The sequence below is a fragment of the Carassius auratus genome, chromosome 9 (assembly GCF_003368295.1).
Source record: "Carassius auratus strain Wakin chromosome 9, ASM336829v1, whole genome shotgun sequence".
Taxonomy (NCBI): domain Eukaryota; kingdom Metazoa; phylum Chordata; class Actinopteri; order Cypriniformes; family Cyprinidae; genus Carassius; species Carassius auratus.
In genome coordinates this window covers 16,463,883-16,485,650 of record NC_039251.1, presented here as the reverse complement: position 1 = coordinate 16,485,650, position 21,768 = coordinate 16,463,883, and the positions used below count along the sequence as shown (strand labels likewise).

Sequence of the window (21,768 nt, the reverse complement as noted above, 5' to 3'; positions counted from 1 at the left end):
CTTACAAATATCTCCTTACGAATAAAGAAAGAGAAGTATATCTTTCAAAATCATACATGGGTATTATCCTGTTTACGCTTGACATATGTGTTAACAGTTCTTTTTGTGGAATATGTCCAGAAACAATGGTACATATGTTCTGGCAATGTTCCTTTGCCACCACTTTCTGGAAAGATCTGTCCCGATACATTACTGTTAATCTTATTGATGATTTTTCTTTGTTATGGAAAAATTTACTGTTTGGTGTTCATGATAACGAGTAAAAAACAGAAAGAAATATTAATCTATTGATCATTTTAGGGAAATATCATATTCACAGTCAAATTTAGTAATGCAAAACCTTCTTTTATTGCTTTTAGTAAGTAGACGGAACAGTACATCAAATCCGTCCATTATTCAAAAAATTAGAAGGCTGCTAAAACCATTCAATGATGCTCTATCTTTAATGTATTAATTTGAAACTCCCCATTTACCTCCATGCGCACATATGGACATTGTGAATTATCTTGTTTTTGGTGTGCGTTACTACACAATGCAGGAGTTTAAAAGCCACAAGACTTTGGAAAGTTACTGCTGTGGCTGGGTGCAGGACTTGGCCATCTACAAGCCTCCAGGTGGTGAAAACAGCGTTGTACTGGCCAAGGGGAGTTTCTTCACATGCGTTTTAGTGTGTTGTAATTACATTGCCTTTAGCAGACACTTCTTGACCCAAATGACAAGGTAATTAACTGCGACTGTTTCTTAAAGACTAGATTGTAACGACGAGATGTTAAATGTACCCAAATGTTTCCAACATGTTTTGATGTAGGCTAAAGCTGTGTATGTTTAGGTATTTAGTTGTATTTAGTTCCGGTAACCTAAAAAAACTGTATTCCATTGTTCGTATCGTGTGGGGTACTGGAGCAGTTTTTAAGGCATGGTAAAACAGTGTGGAATTGCGAGAACCTCTTCTACTACTGAGTTAACAACACGTGTAAACAACCACGTTTTGCATACAAGAAAAAGAGAATTTGCAATTAATTTAAAATGATTAGGCTACTTCTCGATATACAATTGGACATATAATTTTAATAATTCTTTAATGATGATGCACACACACTGAAAAAAAAAATTAACATTAAAATACCTTATTCACAATTTAATTACCACTCACAAAAAAGGGGCAATCTACAAATCACAATTTATTAATCACAAAAAAGGCAGTTTTTTTTTTCACAATATATTACCCTTTTTTTTTTTCAAACATATAAAAGTGGTAATAAAACAACAACAACAAAAGGCTGAAAATTTATGTTTTTGCTATTATATCACTATTATGTATATGGCATTGATAAATCTGAATCTCTACCCAATGTTTGTGACCTTACTAGATCTTACAGAATCTGTTATGGTCGACTGAGAGAAAAAAAATGTCTTACAAACATAGATATCCTAAACAATATCTTCTTGCAAAAACTTTACCTATGCTGCCTCAGTCTTATGCTTATCACAGTTTGTAATTAGCATTTGTTCTATGCAGAAAGAAACATACAGACAAGCAGCACAATCACACCAGTCAACACTAAATAATCAGATACATACAGAACATGTATATATTTTTGTTCGTTTTTTTTCTTCTCCATCTCTGTTCTTGGTAATAACAAATATTTTATCAAAATACAACTATTATGTAAAATGCCATTTATAAACTGTGAAAAAGTAAAAAATAATTTCAAACAAAATAGCACTAGTCCAAAATTTACAAGTGTAGAAAACCAAACAGACAAAAGCAACTGAATCCATCAGACGGAGGTCTCGGACTGTAGTTGTAGTACAAACTTGTGAGATTTGGGGTGGACGTACTCCTCACCGAGTTTGAGGTGAGGGATAGCTTTGCTGGTGACCACTAAGCTGAAGTCCGATGATTTGAGCTGGAATTCTGAGCCTTGACGGAGGGGACTGTTGACCGACGCTTCGCTGACCAGCGTCCACTGCCGGGTCTGCCGGGACTCTCTCGTATACTGCAGTGTGGGCCCAGCCATCAGATAGCTCTCCAGAAATGCCTAAGAGGGAATAACAGCACCCATATCTGTTCACTGATGTCTGTCAGTATCCTACAGTAAGTTCATTTGATTTAGAAGTTGTATGTAATATTTATTATAATATTTTTTTATTCGAGCTGAATAATGACACTACTGTCTTTTTAGACCTGCTTTACAGCAGAACTTTAAGCTTACAAAATCACACAGTCAGTGATGACATTATACAGTGTTCCAGACACAAACGTCAAAACCAAGAAGTCTTTTTCACCATGGGTGCCTTCAATATTTTCCCATGGGTTTTTGTAATAGGGTTTGAATATACAATTCAAATATTTAACTTCACACCAAAATATTTTTTGAGTCTCACTCCTATTATTCCTCTGGACTTGAATCATATATATTTGAGGACATTTTTGATGGTATCAATTAGGAGATTCATGCCACACAGTGTCTCACCTTTGGAGTCATGTTGTTTGTAATGCAGAATGCCAGATGGGCCTGAATACTGTCCATGCTGTGGCAGTGCTGCTGACGGGTGGTGCGCAGGTATTTCTGCAGTGCTCGAGCCATGGAGGGGAAGATGGCCTGCGCTGCCTCACGTGGATCCATCTCATCTCCTGGCAGCTTCTTTTTCTCCTCCTCCTGCAGCCGTCTAACGTGTGTAAATGCCTCCTCTACTGCCACCACCAGCCTAGAATGAGAAAATGTTGCATATTAAGTTGCAGTGCAGTAGTTTTCATTGAAACCACAATTTCTATTGCATGCTCTGTATCAGAAACTTTTTGTTTCACAAAGTATGCCCCTCTCTAGTTTCTCGTACCGTGCTCTGCGCTTTCGGACTCTTCTATCATGCTCTGCTTCCTCGTAGTACAGCTCATTGTGGCTGGTGTCTCTCTGTCGAGCGGCAGCTGCTATTTTAGCCCGAGATTGAGCTGTGGCAGTATCGCTTCCAGCACCTGGAAAGAGAAAGATTAGCATCATGGGACAGAACAGATGCAATTTAATAATAATAATAATTAAAAAACCCTACAAAGTCACTTTGAAATTTTTCTATATTACAAATGATCTTATTGCAGATTATCATGCAAATGTGTAATTCAGCAGTCATTATTATGATGATTAATAAGTAATATAATTATTATTATAATTTTTTTTTACATTGTCATTTTATTGTCTGGTTATTTACTTCTATATACTTCTTTTCTGCAATCATGTATTTAATAGATCAAAGGTGACCGTAAAGACATTCATGTTACAAATGATTAATATTGCAAATAAATTCTGTTCTTCTCAACTTCCTATGCATTAAAGAATCCCCCCCCCCCCCCCCCCCCCACACACACACACTTTTATTGGGGGGATAATTATCATGGTTTCCACAAAAGTATTAAGCAGCAACCGTTTTCAAAATTTGTTATAGTAAGCGAATGCTTCTTAAGCACCAAATCAGCATATTAGAATGATTTCTGAAGGATCATGTGACACTGATGACTGGAGTAATGATGCTGTAAATTCAGCTTTGCCATCACAGGAATAAATTACGTTTTAAAATATATTCACATTAAAAGCAGTTATTATAAATTGTAATATTTCACATTACTGTGAGATTAAAAGAACCTCAGACACTTTTATCTTCTGAGACGGACAATACACACACAGTGCTTTAACATATAGACATCTGTCTCCACATAAGACTAAGGTCAGGTGTGGATCTTCAACTCTTTGATTTATCTTTGATAGTTTGATGTTTGCATTGGTATGATTTGATATCTTTGAATTGGCTATGTAACTGGCATAATACACATTTACCTGATAATAAATTGTTACAATTTATTTATTCTGTTTCACTCTGTAATTATTGACTCTAGTAGATTATGCTGAGTCCTTGTTACCGCATTTCCTGCATTAGGTTAGTAACGGACTAAAATTCAGTTGAGATGGAGCATAGGGCACGCCAACTGTATCTTTAGAGATCTGGCTAACACTTAGTATTAGTTCAGATGTACTTAGATTGTAAGGGGCTTATTTCCTTTTAGGTCAACTGGATGTTGTTCAACCAACGTAAATCGGGTGAGCCTAACCTCTGTTTATTATATTATTCTAGCTAAGTGTACTTGGGGAAACCATGGCATGTCCATAACAAAACTATTGTTAGGGAATTAAATAATGATTGGCTTATATATATAGTAGTGAAGGTGACCTCTGACTAGAAATAATGTTGCTTTATTCAAGTGTGTACAAATCTATGGAGGCTAATTAAAAGTACTTTTAGAATGAGCAAGCATAAGAGCGGCCATCTACAGTAGTAGACAGTTAGCTCTGTCTAATAACCAAGACTGATGAGAATGTGACCGTAAGATAAGCTAACGACCAAAGTGATTTGAGAGACACGAGCACCCAATGGAATGAGTACAATAATATAAAGAATAAATAGAATAAGCAGATGTCTAGATAAATAATCATATAGATGATCAGTAATTAATATTCTAACTCAAATGCGAGGTCATAATAAAATGGAGTTATATTTAAATTTAACCTCAATTTAATAACTTTGCACACTGAAATGACCAAATACGCATTAAACCTTCATCCCACCATTGGATACCTCCATTTGGCCAATCATGTGGACCTTACAGTACCGTATTTTTTATCAAATGAATGCAGCCTTATTGAGCATTAGAGACTTCTTTTAAAAATCATTAAAATAATCTTACCAAACCCTAAACCTTTGAACTGTATGTTACATTTACTGCAAAAAAGATCCCTGGCAGCCAAGCACACTTTCATGTTGAATGGGGCCATGATGATCACACGTAATGCATATTAGCTCTATGTGCATAGTAATGCGGTGAATAGATTTATTTATGCATATTTATCCATATTCAGGTCACAGTTATAATTAATAATGCATGACAAGGGCAGCATGACTTTCCTTGGTAGCAGGGCAGCTTTGTGATTTCTTCTATAGCTCACCGAATCATCCCCAAAAAATCACATATACTAAAAATGGACCAGCGAATCTTGAAACCAACCTTTCCTCACTTGTTATTTATATATAACATATATACACATAAAATAAGGAAAATAATTAAAAGAGACAAGATATTAAACTAATTTAACACACAGAAAAAAATGTAGTTAAGTGTATACTATTTCAGAGCGCTTTGAAACCTGGAAAAAAAAAAGAAATGTTTTTTTTTTTTTCAGTGATGCATTATTAATACTCTGACAATCTGTGCAAAGCACAAAGAGCTACACTCAGCTGATTTTCATATACGTGCACACTCAAACACACACATTCCTGGCCTGCTTCAATACCCACAGGCATGAAGGAAGTTTTGAGTGCTTAAGGGGTTAACTTGATCCCACGTATGCATCTCTGCATCGTGGTGTATGTGCATTTCTTGTGGTGACAGCACATCATGAATATCAAACAAAGACAGAGGAAGAGAGGGAGAGTGTTTTTGAGATCTGGGGTGAGGAAGAATTATTGACTTTTTGGACAGGTTTTTAGAGCATAGTGAGTGCAAAGATGAGTGCCTTCTTCACAGTAGTCAAGACATGTAGAAGGATTTCTTGATGCAAATCATTTTTTGGATGAGTCTGTGTCCTTGTGCACAGTGTACAATGATTGCATGCACAAGCAAATAACCAAGACATGTGGAGCACTTAACAATTCAGTGTCTCTGTGAAAGGATTTCTGAATGTATAATACAGTATGAACTTACAATCGAATAGATAGCTTTTCAGTTTGGCTTTAAACTCTGCAAAAAGATTTGTTACGGAAGATTTGTTAGATGTTGTTGGTAACTGATTGACACAGTTGCTGCATTAAAAGTAAAAGCTTCATTTAGTACGTCTTTTAATAAAATCAGAATAATATTACTTTTCCACTTTGGAGACTTGATGTTTTAAGTTGATTTAACCAACTGTAGATCAACTTTCTCAACTTATATCAGATGTTTCTATTAAAATTCCTCATGAGGGATACGATTAGAAACAAAACAATTGGTTGTATATAGTGGAAAAAAAGTGTGGGGTTGGTCAAATACAAAACAAAGAATTTACTTGAAATGTAGCATTTCATAACTTGCTCACCAATGGATTCACTGCTGTGAATGGGTGCCATCAGAACGAGAGTCTAAACACCTGGTAAAACATCACAATAATCCTTGACTACAGTTGATCAATTAACATCTTTTGAAGCAAAAACTTGCCTGTTTGTAATAAACAAATGTGTCATAAAGATCTTTTTAACTTAAAAATTAAAATACAACTCTATCCATACTGCCTTCTCTAGTGAAAAAGTCACCTTGTCTGAATCAGGAGAGAAATATGCACCGATGAAGCACCTTTGACAAGTGAAAACACTGTAGACTGTTCTAACGAAATGTCAGTTGATTTTGTGAGAGGACAACAATGTAATGGAAGTTTGACTTGAGGAAGCATCATTATAAATTAAACAAAATTTTGGCCAGAATCGACTGTTTAAAGTTAAAACACATTGATGATTTATTATTTAATATTATTATTATTATTATTTCTTTTTTTTTTTTTTTTACAAACACAAAGCTTTTCACTTCACAAGATGTTAAATGATGGACTAAAATCATGTGGATTACTTGTAGAATATTGTGATGTTTCCATCAGCTGTTTGAACATTCTGACGGCACCCATTCACTGCAGAGGATCCATTCATAAGCAAGTGATGTAACGCAAATTTTTGTCAAAATCTGACTGATAAAGAAACTAATTAATGTATATCTTAGGTGCCTTGAGGGTTAGTAAATGTCTAGTGAATGTTTGTTTTTGCATGAATTTTGGTATTCCATTATCAGTAGTGAGTAAACCCATCAATGAATGTATTGTGATTCAATGCACGCTTTAAAATTACATTTTAAATAAAATGCATAAAAACCTCTTGTCACGTTTACCAATTATAAGGGTTTACATTTAACATGTATAACATTTCTCGGATGATCTGATGTTGGAAGAACATGCTGAGAAAGGTTCATGTTGAAATCTCTGACATTTGATTGGCAGTTTGTGACACTGATCTTTTCTAAAACTCTAGAAGAGTTAGATGTTGAATTACTTTTTCTCAGGACAGTAATCTGTGAAGCAGGAGATGTAGGCTTTCATTTCTTTCTAGGATAAATATTTCATATACAGTATTAAAGACATCTCAATTTTGATGCCTTTAGAGGATTCCAAAATGACTTCAGAAAGAGTCAGGTCAGAAAACAGACAGTGATTTTACACAGATTAAACTCACCATCTACATTATAGACTTTTAGCCCAGCCAGATGTTTAGCTGCCCTGGACTTTGCAGCTGTTAGAAGGGCAGGGTTGTGGACAGAGAAATCCTTATAATAGTGTTCAAGAATTACAAGGGCTGCCCGCTGAATGCTACAGAGAGAGAGAAAGAGAGACAGACCGATCAACATTATATATATATATATATAAATTTAAAAAACCCTTGTAATATTAAAACGCAGGAACACACAATCCCATCACGTATTGCATTAAACAGAGTCATTGGATGTCAGATAATAATATTTTTCATTCGGCTTTGTGTGTGTGTGTGTGTGTGTGTGTGCACTGTCACTTGATTCTGTAGCAGCACTGGATCAAAAATGTTCAGCCAATGAAACAATGGGAGCAAGAACAAAGGAAAGCAATGGGCAGGAGAGAGGAAGGGAGAGGGGAAGTAACGCAGGGCAAAGTAGGGAGTGTCTGTAATGGATTGATTAATGAACCTTTTTCCCTCGGCCCAACCTCAACTCATTATTAATGCATTAAACAGTGCACACACACACACGTTTGTTTTTGTGAAAAGTGGGGACATCCCATATGCGTAATGGTTTTTATACTGTACAAACTGTATATTCCATTGGCCTTCATCAACCCTACACCTAACCCTAACTCTCACAGGAAACTTTGTGCATTTTTACTTAAAAAAAAAAACTCTGGTTTATAAGCGTTTTGAAAAATGGGGACATGGGTTATGTCCTCATAAGTCGCCCTTTACTTGTAATACCTGTGTCATACCCATGTCATTATGCAGAGTTGTGTCCTGATATGTCACAAAAACAAAAGCACACACACACACACACACACACACACAGTTTTGTGTACACAGACAAGTACATATAATATCTCAGCCAGAAAGCAGCTCAGCCATATAATCAGTGCAATTACAGAGACCTCTAATGTTCTAAAAATATTTCTGTGTTAATATATATAGTTGGTTTGCAGATTTGATGTTTAAAACAGTATTAAAATAAAGGATCTGCAATGATTCTTATGTTTTAATGAAGAACCCAATTCTAATAATAAAAATTTTTCACTGTGGTGTATATGTTTATCTATTCTCTAAAAAGTTCTTCAGGCTGGTTCCTTACTGGTATCTAAATTCTTGAACACATCAATAAATAACTGGTTTTCTGTAGAAATTCTCTAATGTAAAACATTCAGGTTCAGTACAACATTTTAGTATTAGTTGGAACCTTTAATTTGAATTGACTTTCTCTTTCTTTTTACTTCTTTTGTGTTATTTTACTAAAGAGCGTGCAACAGACCATTAAACAGCATATTATAGTCATTTTAATCAAAGTTTGGTCATTGTTTTCAGCTGGCACCTGAGCTGTCCCAGGTTATAGTGGTGAGTCTCTCCATCGGTGGAGCGCACGACACAGAGAGAAAAGCAGGGCTGCAGATGTCGGATCTCCAGCAGAACCACTGCCAGGTAATGGATGAACAGCAGAGCATCCACCAATGATACGGCAAACTGCACTATGCCTTGGTAGTTCTCATCCTGTCAAGCACATATAGTAAAGCAGTACGCAAATGGAATCAAAATTACCTTTATTAAATTCACTGATTTCTTCAAAGAAAAGACATTATGTTATCTTTAATTTAGTGTTATAAAATAATTTAATAATATATTAAATTATTACTTTTCAACAAGGATGCTTGAAATTGATAAAAGGTGGCATTAAAAACACATTACAAAAGATTTATATTTGAAATAAAAGTTAATTTTAACTTTTGCTTTATCAAAGAATCCTGAAAAAAAAAAGTATAATCAAAATGATTTCTGAAGGATTGTGTGACACTGTAGAGTGGAACAGTGGATGCTGAAAACCCAGCTTTACCATCACAACCAGGAATAAATGACATTTTAAAATATATTTAAATAGAAAACATTCATTATAAGTGAAGTGAGTAGTTTCAGTGCCAGTAACATCTCAAACATAATGATCCAAGGTGTGCATATCTGTATTTATTTTAATATGGCTTTTAAGATGGCTCATCAACAGCTGAAACTATCCGTTTTATAAAAACTTTTATCACAGTTCCACAAATCTCAACATGTTTCTATTGACTCTCCATGGTCACTACACACATTTGCCCATACCTGCGAGTCCAGGATGCGCACTCCAAAGAATAGCCAATAGGAGAGTAGCAGGAGGAGCGTGAGCAACCCCAGCAGGGCGCGGAACACTGCTATCCGGGGCAGGGAGGCCCACGCCGGTCGCACAAGCAGCGCCCAACCAGCCAGCAAAAGAATGAGGAGCTTGAATGCTAGTGAAAGAAACAGGCCCTCACAGGCAGTGCCACAAGCCTGCAGGCGCTCCGGCCACATCAGCTGGGGCAGCACCAGGAAGGACAGGGGGGTGATCAGAACCAGCAGGCCCAGGACAAGGGTGAGGGCCAAAGGAAGGAAGCGTACACAGTTCAATTTCTCTACTGGACCTTCCGTCTCCTTTCCAAAGCCAGCCAAATCCTCTTGAGACAAGCTGTGGTCTGAAGTTCCAGTGACCGCTGTGGTAGTTTCGCCCCAGTTGTCATCCTGTCAAGAGGTGGGAAGGGATCAGCAATATATGAAGTTATTTTTGATTCAAAACAACTGAACACCTGTGGCAGTGCGATTTGTAGTTGTAGAGAAAAGCCACACATGTGTATCAGTAAATTTGAAGTCACAGAGAGAAATGTTTTAAGAGTTGCAAACCTGTAGAATTTTTTTCTCTCCCACAAACACAAGACAACAGTTACACCTTCTCAAATTCTTCATTGCAGGTGCACAAATCCTTTTCTACAAATCACACATTTAGAAACTCGTACGATCACATTTTTGAAACAATTGCTGCAGTGAATGTGGTGCAAAACGCATTTACACACCCGCATCAAGAAATGTGAAGTCGTGGAGAAATGTTAAACACCCACAAATTAGTACGTGAATTCATCCAATGAGAGTTGCACACTTGTAGAATATTTTCTCAGAAATGTCTTGTATATTTTTCTAACACAAACACAAAGTACATAACTACAGCTGCTTGAATCTTCTGCGATGAATCTCAAACACTATTTTTCGCTTTCAAGTGACAAGTTTTGCGCTCTCCCTTTTGCACCGAGATATTTGGTTCAAAAGTGATTTGTGCATCTGTAGAGGTAGTGGGCGGGACTGTTTAGAGATTAGAGTATTTCAGCCAATCAGAAGAGCTACTTTGGCTCGTTGCTGAGTAGGTGGAGGCTTGGGAACTGTAGCCTGTAGATATACGCCCCTGTTGGTCCTCATGCGTCCAGTAGGGGGAGGCTGCAGACCTATGACCTACTGTAAAATGTATTATTTATATTTATTTATAAACTGTTTTTATACACAGGAGACTGACTGATATATGATGTTGTGAATTTATATTAAGTTATATTTAAATATTAACCATATTCAGGCCATTAGACATACAGTACTGTGTAATCATATGGATCCTAAATGAAATATTTGCTGTACAATTCACAATTGCTCGTCATAGAGCAACAGAACATGTCCTACATAGCACTTTATGAAGACAAACACAATTTAACCCTTTTTTAAAGTTCCAAGGGTCATTTAAAAGAAAGAGACAACATTGTTGTTCAAAAAAAAAAAATGTATTAACACCATGACTTGGTTATTTCTTAATAGCATGACTCCTGTAGATGACTCTCCTATGGCTTGCCACTCTTCTTTAATTGTTTCTTTATCCTGCTGTCAAAGTGATCCCACTCACTGATAAAAATAAATAAAAAAGCAAAAGTTGCATAGTGGTATAAACAATGGTTATTTATATATTATGGCAGGATGCCATGTTTCAACATTTTTGTCCTTTATAGGATCCTAACAGTACCTTGCGTGAATGACAGGTCCTCGCAGGAATTTCTCCTCAGCCTCCAAGATGGACACGTTTCACAACAGCAAGAGCACAGATGATGGACTACCAGAGAAAGATTTATCACAGCCCAAATAAGCCAAGCATCATTTAGCATTTTTATTTTTTTACAACGAAATCAAAAGTGCCTTTTCTATATTAAGCACAAAACTATTATTTTATAGCAATGGTCTAACATTATGGATAAACTATTTGACATTAAAAACAATGTGAATATGACACCATGAGTCTATGCTCAGCAACGAGCCAAAGTAACTCTTCTGATTGGCTGAAATTCTCTAATCTCTAAACAGTCCCGCCCACTACCTCTACAGATGCACAAATCACTTTTGAACCAAATATCTCGGTGCAAAAGGGAGAGCGCGAAACTTGTCACTTGAAAGCGAAAAACAGTGTTTGAGATTCATCCCAGAAGATTCAAGCAGCTGTAGTTATGTACTTTGTGTTTGTGTTAGAAAAATATACAAGACATTTCTGAGAAAATATTCTATAAGTGTGCAACTCTCATTGGATGAATTCACGTACTGATTTGTGGATGTTCAACATTTCTCCACGACTTCACATTTCTGCGTTTTGCGTTTTGCACCACATTCACTGCAGCAATTGTTTCAAAAATGTGATCGTACGAGTTTCTAAATGTGTGATTTGTAGAATAGGATTTGTGCACCTGCAATGAAGAATTTGAGAAGCTGTAACTGTTGTGTTGTGTTTGTGGGAGAGAAAAAAAGTCTACAGGTTTGCAACTCTTAAAACATTTCTCTCTGTGACTTCAAATTTACTGATACACATGTGTGGGTTTTCTCTACAACTACAAATCGCACTGCCACAGGTGTTCAGTTGTTTTGAATCAAAAATAACTTCATAGCAATATACCATGCACATCAAAATTCAACATACTCCTAAAAGCCCTGTTATCTCAGATGCCCAAACCCAGCACTCAGGATCGATAATACAGGAAAAGACACATTTATAACTTTTGATTTGCCCACTTTTCCATCCATGTTAGACATAAAATACAGCTGCATGCAGCAATTACTGAGCAAAACAGACTATATTTAAGCTCAATTCAATGAGTTTAGGAACAACACTGCTGCAACTCTGCTATATGGCGGACCTTGCATAACCTGGTATTGTTAGATTCAAAGAATCATGGGCCAAAGAAATAACGAATAAGACAACTAACTAATACAATATAAGATAAGCATAAGATGTATGTGACTAAAGAAAAGGGATTATTAGTAGGTGTAAGAAAAGTGACAACAATTCAATGTGAGTATATCGTCTGATGGTTTCAGCTCAAAAAAGAAAAGAATTTCCCTGTCTATTGCACAGTTTAGAGTTTGTACCAACCCTTGTGCAAAAATAACTTTAGGTGTCATCATCAGAAGTGAGGAAATGGCAGATGGAAAAGGTTAAAGAAGCAAAGCGTGTTGTAAAAGTTGGTGGAAACCCAAACATAGATGCACATGAACTTTTTTATTAGAAAAGCCCATCAGATGAATTCAAAGGATTAACCACCAAAAGTGTTTTGCTGGAACCAGAGTCAACTACAAGTGTAAAATACTGCTGTAATCAATATATGCAATAAACAAATTTACACTCACACTAAGCACTAAAGTCTAACACAGCTACCTCAAACTACAGTTAAAAAGGTAATATCTCTTCATTTTTTTAAATCACGAAAATGTATAGTTTTACTTGACCATTTTCCACCTCCTTTTGACCCTTGAAATTATACTGTTTTTGCTACTATACCTTTCAGACTTAAAAAACAACTTGATTGAAATGATTGGCTTTCCACATTTGAAATAAAATATTAAACTAAAAATGATAATGTCTATAAGCGGGTTTCATCCTTCAATAACAGTCTCACAGCTGCAAAGGTTCACACAGCAAGCCAATGGTTAGGTTTAGGGGTGTGGCGTAGGTGCATATTATATGTATGCCAAAATGTGTATCATATAAAACAAAGTGCATATCATATGCACGCAAAAACTGTTTTTTATTTGCACGCCACGTGCATCTCTTATGCACACTAAAGTCAGTTCCTGCATATAAACAGTATGCAAAACACACATAAAAAACTTGTGATACTGATACACATTTTCATGAGACCGGGCTCAAAGAGACAATAAAATAAGGGTGAATAAATGGTAACAGACTTTTCCTTTTTGGTTGAACTTACTCTTTAACCCAAGAACAACAATATTATATTTTAAAAGTTTATTTCATTTTACTGCAGAATATTTCCACAAAGATTCTTATTTTAAACGAGGCCTTTGTTAATTTAATAACTCTTATGAGCTGTTCCTTTCTGACCAGAGGGCAGACTATTTTTCAGCACTGCGGTCTGATCTGTTCAATTTTGTCCACAGTCCCACACTGCTGAATGTGCTTCCCCCACTGAGAGAGACAAAGGAAGCACACATCACAGCTAATAGTGTGTGTTTGCATGTGTGTTAGTGTTCTGCTTGACTCGAGTACAGCCCATTTCCCTCTCACAGAGCCACAATCTGAGCTGTACCACAGAAAGAAAAGCTGGAAGCCAGGGAGTGGTAAACAAGTGTGAGAAACTCCTACATCTCTCTCTTCTCCACCCTCTGTCCAATTCCACTCGTTTTTTCCTAAATAAACCTGCATAGATGTGTTTCTCATGTTCACAACTCCAAATGAAAATGAATATAATGAATATGGACATGAATTACAGACATCACTAATAGCACAATGATTTAAAATAATATTCCGTAGTATCTGACAGCTTTCGACATAGTTTAACTTGATTTTGAATTAATTTGTATTGAACCCATGACATTCCTTTTAACAGAGGCTGGCTTTGAAAAGTTAGAAGCTGCATTAGATAAAGATTAATAACTCATTTTGACTCTGGGCTTTTAACTTCCGCGAGAAGTGAGATAAATCAAAGCGACTGAGTTGGGGGAAAGGGGAGGAACTAAAATAGACATCTGTCATTGGTGATGACGCTCTGATAGAGGCTAACAGAGTTCTGAAGTCTATGTTGTTGGGGTTTTTTTTTTTGAGTGGGTTTATTGTTAAATGCATGAAATAAGGTCTGTGATTAACACAAGTTAAAGACATTTTCATGTTTTACTGTATAAAAAATACCTCAGTAATAACCACTTGCGCTTTTTAAAAACGATTGCTTGTCTTGAAAAAGGTCACTTAAGTGGTTAAATGAGACGCTAAATGTTGGTGGTGTTCAAATCATGTGACTATGTATATAGTTTAAGCTTATATTTATCTTTTTTTCTGCCGATTATTTAAAAATTGTGTTCATATTTTAACATTATCATGATGAACAAAATGTGTAAGAATCATAAACATTGCCACAGAAATTATTTTTGCAATATTCCAAAAGCCAATGGAACAATCCAATTATTATTGTTATTATTATTTATTTTTATTTTTTTTATTTAACTTCAGGACTGACCTACAAAGATACATCATCACTGCAGCACTCTGTGGAGGTATTATATTATCAGACAACATCATCATGTGCCTGAAAAATACTGAAAAGAGTTAAAGACCAAAACAATGGATAAATCTATGTAGCCTTTGAAATTCAGCCAATCAAATTACCAAGCCAGAGCTATCTGTTTTATAAATAAAACTGACTTTAGCAAGTAAGGCATACTCAAACAAGGGCACAACTTGCAAACATAAATATAGACCCTTTAGCTAGTAACATGTTTGCTATTCCAAGTCATTCTGTTCACTAACGTCTAAAGTTTCCTCACTGGAGAAAACATTCCAGAGGCCCGGGCTAAATGACAGGAAGACAAAAGAAGATCATAGCCAACATGATGAAATGACTCAGGGAAGAATAGACCTGACAGCCGTTCAAGGGCATGGCATTAACCTTTTAGCGGTGCCAGGGGCTTTCCTCATTTTACTATGATATTTTTAACCAAATATACCAGTGTATATTAGCTCCTTCATAAATTAGAGATCTGCCATTGTAATTCACATTATCTATGCAAAGATGAAACCTGTTCAAAGAATATGAAATACTGGTATTGGCATACGAAGATGGGAGATTAATTAATAAATTTATTTATTCATATACACTACGGTTTAAAAGTTTAAGGTCAGTAAAATGTGATTTAATGTTTTGAAAGAAGTCTCTTAGGCTCATCAGTTTGATCAATTATTTGATCAAAAATACATACATTTTGTGAAAAATATAAACATTTGAAATAACTGTGGCTTATTTTAAGATATCTTAAAATGTATTTAATTCCTTTGAAGGCAAAGTTTAATTTTCAGAAACCCTTACGTCTTCACCATCACATGATTTTTTTTTTTAACATTTGTAATATGATAATTTGCTGCTCAGTTATTATCAATTATCATTGATGCTCAGTTAATAATACTTCTTATTATTGTCAGTGTTTTTTTTAAGGTTTATGCTGCTTTTTGTGGAAACAAACATAATTTTGTTCAGTATTGATTTATATAATATAATGCACTAAAATCCTTAACTAGATCTAATCAATCAGAATTCTTCCAAAGTCTTTTCAAGCAGAAATGTACAGTATTTAAACACACACACTCAGACACACACTTGCACAAATGAATGTAGACAGACATGAGGACCTATAAAAACTTTGTGTGCCTTTTGCCCCTGAGGGAGAGCCAAGTAGGTCAGAATAACTGAGACCCAGTAGGAAGTACAAAGCAGCGTCCCTTCATACTGAGATGTATGTCAATCTTATTTTCCATATCTGCCTATACAACGAAACCCCCTCCTTAAACACACACACACTTTACCCTCATATTCTGTCATTACCTTTTTCATTGTCTCTCTGATAATATTCCAGCAAAGTCATCTCATCTTCCCTGTAACCTGACTGTTTCCTGTAAATATGTGTTTTATATAACTCAAATGCAGCTACTGTATATGCCACACACACACACACACACACACACACACACATATATATATATATATATATATATATATATATATATATATATATATATATATATATTAGGCCTGTTTCACACTGGGTTCATAGCAGCAATCAGTTATTTTGCCCATAGAGTTTCACTTCTGAGCCTATTTTTCCAATTCTAAGTGTTCTAAGAGTGTAGCAGAAAATACATTAAAAACAATATTAATCATTTTATTAGCACATTTTACATTATTGGCTTTTATAAAGAAACACAAAATAACAGAGTCATCTACTTGACATTTCACAAAAATACATATATCTGCCTTCATTATGTTTAAACACTGGCAGACACCCGAACACCGCAAATCAGTAAATCAGAGTCAATCCAAATAATTTAAAGAAGTTTATAGAATTGGGTTCAATTGAATATAAATTACTTTTTTAAATGTAAATGTGATCCACCAAGCTCATAATCACATACTGTAATTCTCAATTACACACACCTAATACCAATTGTGGTTAACCAAAAATCCCTTTAGTTTCTGTATAAAGCTGAAGCTCTTTTATGCAGCAGAAATACAGTTAGTGTGAAAGCACAATGTGAGCCTGCTTTGGCAGTAAAGCTGCAGCACCGCTTGTGTGCTGTTTATGCATGCAGTGTGAAACAGCATGAACCACATCTGGGACTTGCTTTTTACAATGGAGTGTTAGCAGGCAAGCAGACTGGAGGCTTAAAAAAACACAAATGTGAAGCTTGTGATTTTGATAAAACACTATAAACATGAATAATATTCATTAGTTAAGCTGTAAATGACTTATTTTCTTTGAGGTTCTTTGCTTTAATCTGTCAAAACACTGAGCACTTCACAAATGAGTTACTCTTGCAGCACATAACATTCAATAAATCTAATGCATTTTTCTATTTTCTGGAGCATGTCACTCTCTGAAATCCCTGTTATCCTCTTTACTCTGTTAACTATGAGCTGCGGTCAGGATGACGCCCTCACCCCATCACATACAGTCTCATCACATACATTCTGCACAAATGCATATGCAGTGCAGCATTAAAAACAACAAGAATGTTTGTATTTGTGCATCTACACTGTATGTAAAGTATACAATGATAAGCATGTACAATTGGTTTGCAATGTTGCAATGAGTGAAATAAGGATAAGTTTAAGGAAAAGATTTACTTAATATATATATACACATATCATTAAAATATCATCTTACAGTTCAAAAGTTTGCGGTCAGCAAGACTTTTTAATATTTATAATATTATAAACATAATAGTCTCTTAGATTCACAAAGGTTGCATATATTTGATCACAATACAAGAAAACAGTAATATTGTGAAATATTATTACAATTTAAATAACTATTTTCTATGTTCTATGCATAGCACAATTTTCAGCAGTCATTACTCCAGTCTTCAGTGGCACATGATCTTACAGAAATCAGTATAATATGATGATTTGTTCCTTATATATATATATATACATATATATATACATATGTTATATCTTTTATGTTTTTTTCAGGATTATATGATGAATAAAAAGTTTACAAGATCATCATTTATTTAAAATAGAATCTGATCAACTAAATTATCAACTTCATGCATTCTTTAAAAAAAAGTAATTTCTTTAAATAAACTCCAAATTTTTTAATAGTAGTGTAATATTAATGTAATATTTGTTTTCAAAAAAATATAATAGATATTTTATAAAATATAAATTTTATATAGAATATCAATGTTTTATATAATATTGAAAATATTATTAACTTTAAATCTGGAGACTGGTTCACATGTAAAATGCAACATGCTTTGATTTGATAAAATATTTTAAATATTAAAAAATGTATTTCAATATGTCAGTTTCATTTTTCTTTAGCCAAACGTCACAGTCCCCCGCTCCCAGCCCTCTGTTACTTTACCTTAATCCTCATCCGTCTGTATAGAGTGTTTTCTGAGAAAGCGTTTTATTCAAGCAACTCAAAGGTTCAGTTTCTCTGGAGTACATTTACATCAGTGGCCCTCAAATCTCTTCAGTGTTTGACTCACCTGGGCATCTGTGGGGGCGGAGCTCTGATCCGGCTGCTGTGGCTGAGCTGATGATGCACTGATGGTGACATTTTTGTCCGAGCGGCTGCTGCTGTCTCGGCTGTGTGATTTGTGCCGATCCCTGCTGCTGCGTTCACTGCACGAGAGAGACACACACAGCGATGGAGGTGAGGGAAACGCTGTCGCCATGGTGATGGGAGCGGGAAAACACACTCAGACTAATGACAGGATAACCACCATCATCATTCTCCCTCTTCATCCTCTCGCTGACATGCGCTGGCTTCCTCTAGCACTGTCTCGCACATGCCCTAGCTGGAGCATCTGGTGCAAACTGGGTTAGATGCAGTGAGCTGTGACGACCCTAATCCAAACACAGCATTCTCTCTCTCTCTCTCTTTTTATCTCTCGCTCAGTCTTTTTAGTCATCGTAGCCAATGCCTGGCAAGCCTTAGAACAAAACAAAACAGATAAACAAACAAATACAAGCACTATTGCACACACACACTCAAACACACATACTATCAAACAGCATCAGACATCTCGCTCTGAGTAATTATTGACATCAGCAAATAACTACAGATCAGAGCTCATAGAAGAGGCTCATGAAACCTTCAATATTTGAAGACTGTTTGTGTGGAAGAATGAGCCAAATCACACGTAGAGGAGGCGTCTCGAAGCTGTCATTAACAACAAAGGCTTTTTTATGAAGTATTAAATGCATTTCAGTAAGTGGGTTCATTAGTTTTTCCCTGAATAATTCCATTTTATTTCACAGAACTTAATTTCTGAACTTATTTGTTTTGTTTTCTCTGTATGTATGGATTACGTGGGTTGTTACCGACATCAGATGAAAATTAAATTTCAACAGCACCTTTATAAATATATTTAATGAGAAAAATGGCGGTGTTCAATACTTATTTTACCCGCTGTATGAATGTATGTATGTATTTAGTTGCACTTAATAAGTACTAGCAAGCATTGTTTTTTGTATGCAGTCCACGACCCTGTCAGTGTCAGTGGTCTTGTTTTTCCCCCATTTTCCTTATTTGGTCTTTCCTGTTTCGGTCCTTGTTGTGTTTATTCGTTTCCAGCTGTGTTTGATTATTTCGTTTATTTGCTCCCAGGTGTGTCCCATTGGTGTCTGTATATTTATAGTGTGTTCTGCCCCTTATTTACCATTCGCTGGTAAAAGTAATTTCTGAGTTCTTGAGTTAGTATCCCTTGGTTCATTGAATTAAACGTCTTCTAAGGTCCTGTGTTTACCCTTCGTGATTATATTAAAATTGAATGGTACAATGAGACAGTCTAGTAAGTGTGCGTGACTATGTAACATATGTTCTCGCCCTCACCGTCACTGCACAAAAACACTAATAAAACTTTGGTAAAATACTTTGTATTACAAATCTTTATATTATTTTGCTTTCTATTCATGCAATACAATGAATCACAGTCGTCTAGTCTCCCTGGCTGTGTCTTAAATTATTGGCAGTTTAGCATTTAGATAACGTCTATCCTTTCATGTCTGAAAACATTGTTTTTGTCTTACATTGCATAATAAATTCAGACAAGCTCAGTACTGACTAGTTCATTTTCCATCATTTTCCATTTTCATGAAATGGGTACAAAGGATTGTGGGTGACTGAAGGTCGTGGAGGAAGCATCCCAGGCATCCTTCAAATTCAGCTGAATGAAGGACACAAAACGAAGGCTGCCTACCAAGGATCCTTGTTAAAATCAAAATGTGCAACTGTGTTATATAATGAACTAACAGGTTTTTTTTTTCAAAATAAAGATGAATAACTACAGTAGCAGATGTAGCTATGGCTCATTATTAATTGTAAATTCATTAACTAAGGTTAACTAATGAGATCTATTGTAAAGTGTTACTTATTGGTCTTTATAATTCTTTTGTCCTTTAATCTTTGTGAATTTGAATTTACTTTATAATTTTTTTGTGTATTACTTTATTGTATATAAATGCTCAGTTCTTTTTGTTATAAGAAAAAAAGTTATTAAACCTGTTATAGTTTATGACAACACTGTTTTTGCAACTAAATTTCAATACAGTGATAATACCGTATACCGTGATAAAAGCATTAGCAGTTAATCACAACATGAACATTTCATACAGTCATATGCCTAGAGGCAACATGTTTTGATCAATCCCAATTTGAATACCACCCTTATGTTTTTGAAACACTTCCTTTTCTTTTACAGTAAGTCATCACATATGTCAAGCCTCTGTTGCTTTACTCTAATCCTGGAAAGCCTGGGCAGAGCGGGAACGCTGGCTACTCTGGGATTTGTGTTATATTATAGACAGTGTTAATTTTGACACGAAATTTTAATTTAGTTTTAGTCTTAGTCTTTTGACTATAATTCTTTTTAGTTTTAGTCAAGTTTTAGTCATCTGATTTGTTTTAATTTTAGTCTTATTTTAGTCGACTAAAATTGCTTGGTATTTTAGTCGACTAAAATAAGACTAAAATCAATAACAGATTTACTAGACAATTTTTTACAGCTGGTATAGGAAACAAACTTAACCAAAATATATAAAACACAAATTCAACTTTATTTCAACACAACTGTGTCTTTATTTCGATTCAAAAGCTTTTATGCTGCAACAAACACTGTCATGATAATGTAAACAATAACTAGCTGCCAATTGACCATCAATAAAAGAAAAATAAAATTAGGTCCAGGACCTTAAAGCTTACAGCTGAGCTTGAACAATAAGTGCATACATTTAAAGTAAATATTTAATAAGTTGGGTGGATAAAAAAAGTAACAAGATTTTATAAAGTATTCATTTGTCTAGCAATATTGTATGTTTTAAATACTACAATATTGCTAGATTAGTATGTATAATGATAGGATGTGAACATTCACGTTTCACATGACTAATATAGAAATATTTGTGATATTGTCAACAAGTAGAACATTATAAAATATACTAAACATTAGTATTAATCAAATGTATGTATCATAATATTACGTATTAGTATTGTGCTCTCATCTAACTTGAAGAAGGGGCTATTTTACAGTATTTTTCAGTTCGTAATATTTAATGCTACAACATCTACGCACTGCAGTCTTCCAATTTTGCTTAGCTGAATAAACAAAAGAACGTCGTTGTGAAATTACATTTGAGAAAATGTCCAGGTGGCTCGTCTGTAAATGTCTTTTCTAATGGTTGTGTTTTTGCCACGAATGAGCGCTCCGCGTGCTTTACACTTTGTTTTGTTTTGTTCGTCGTCAAACGTGAAGTGAGCTGTGGACATTTTGTCGCTCTTTTAGACATCACCTCTTCGAATGCCGACTTCCCGGGAGCTCATTTAAAAACTGAAAACCTTCGCTTCACGTCTCAATAAGTCAGGCTCGGATTGGTTCTCTTCTCTCATGCAGCCTGTTCCGTTTTGCCGGTTCTTTTGTTCATTCCTCGCATCTCTCCCGTCTGCTGATTTGATTTTCGTCACAGTCTATTTTCGTCTCGTCCTTTATTCGTTGACGATAATGTCAATCAATTTAGTCATAGTTTTAGTCTCCATCAGTGCCTTCTT

General features: G+C 35.3%; 1 protein-coding gene across 1 annotated transcript in view; it reads right to left on the bottom strand.

Moving 5' to 3' along the window:
• Positions 1 to 1,624: 1,624 nt before the first annotated feature.
• LOC113109334 (vang-like protein 1) overlaps positions 1,625 to 21,768 on the bottom strand; it is a 31,442-nt gene continuing 11,298 nt past the window's right edge. The window contains exons 3-9 of the mRNA XM_026272951.1: positions 18,209 to 18,344; positions 9,442 to 9,876; positions 8,663 to 8,838; positions 7,297 to 7,430; positions 2,842 to 2,977; positions 2,478 to 2,712; positions 1,625 to 2,042 (exon numbers count right to left, since the gene is read on the bottom strand). Of these exons, the coding sequence (XP_026128736.1) occupies positions 1,782 to 2,042; positions 2,478 to 2,712; positions 2,842 to 2,977; positions 7,297 to 7,430; positions 8,663 to 8,838; positions 9,442 to 9,876; positions 18,209 to 18,344 (1,513 nt within the window). The 3' untranslated portion in view covers positions 1,625 to 1,781. The remainder of the gene's footprint in view (positions 2,043 to 2,477; positions 2,713 to 2,841; positions 2,978 to 7,296; positions 7,431 to 8,662; positions 8,839 to 9,441; positions 9,877 to 18,208; positions 18,345 to 21,768) is intronic.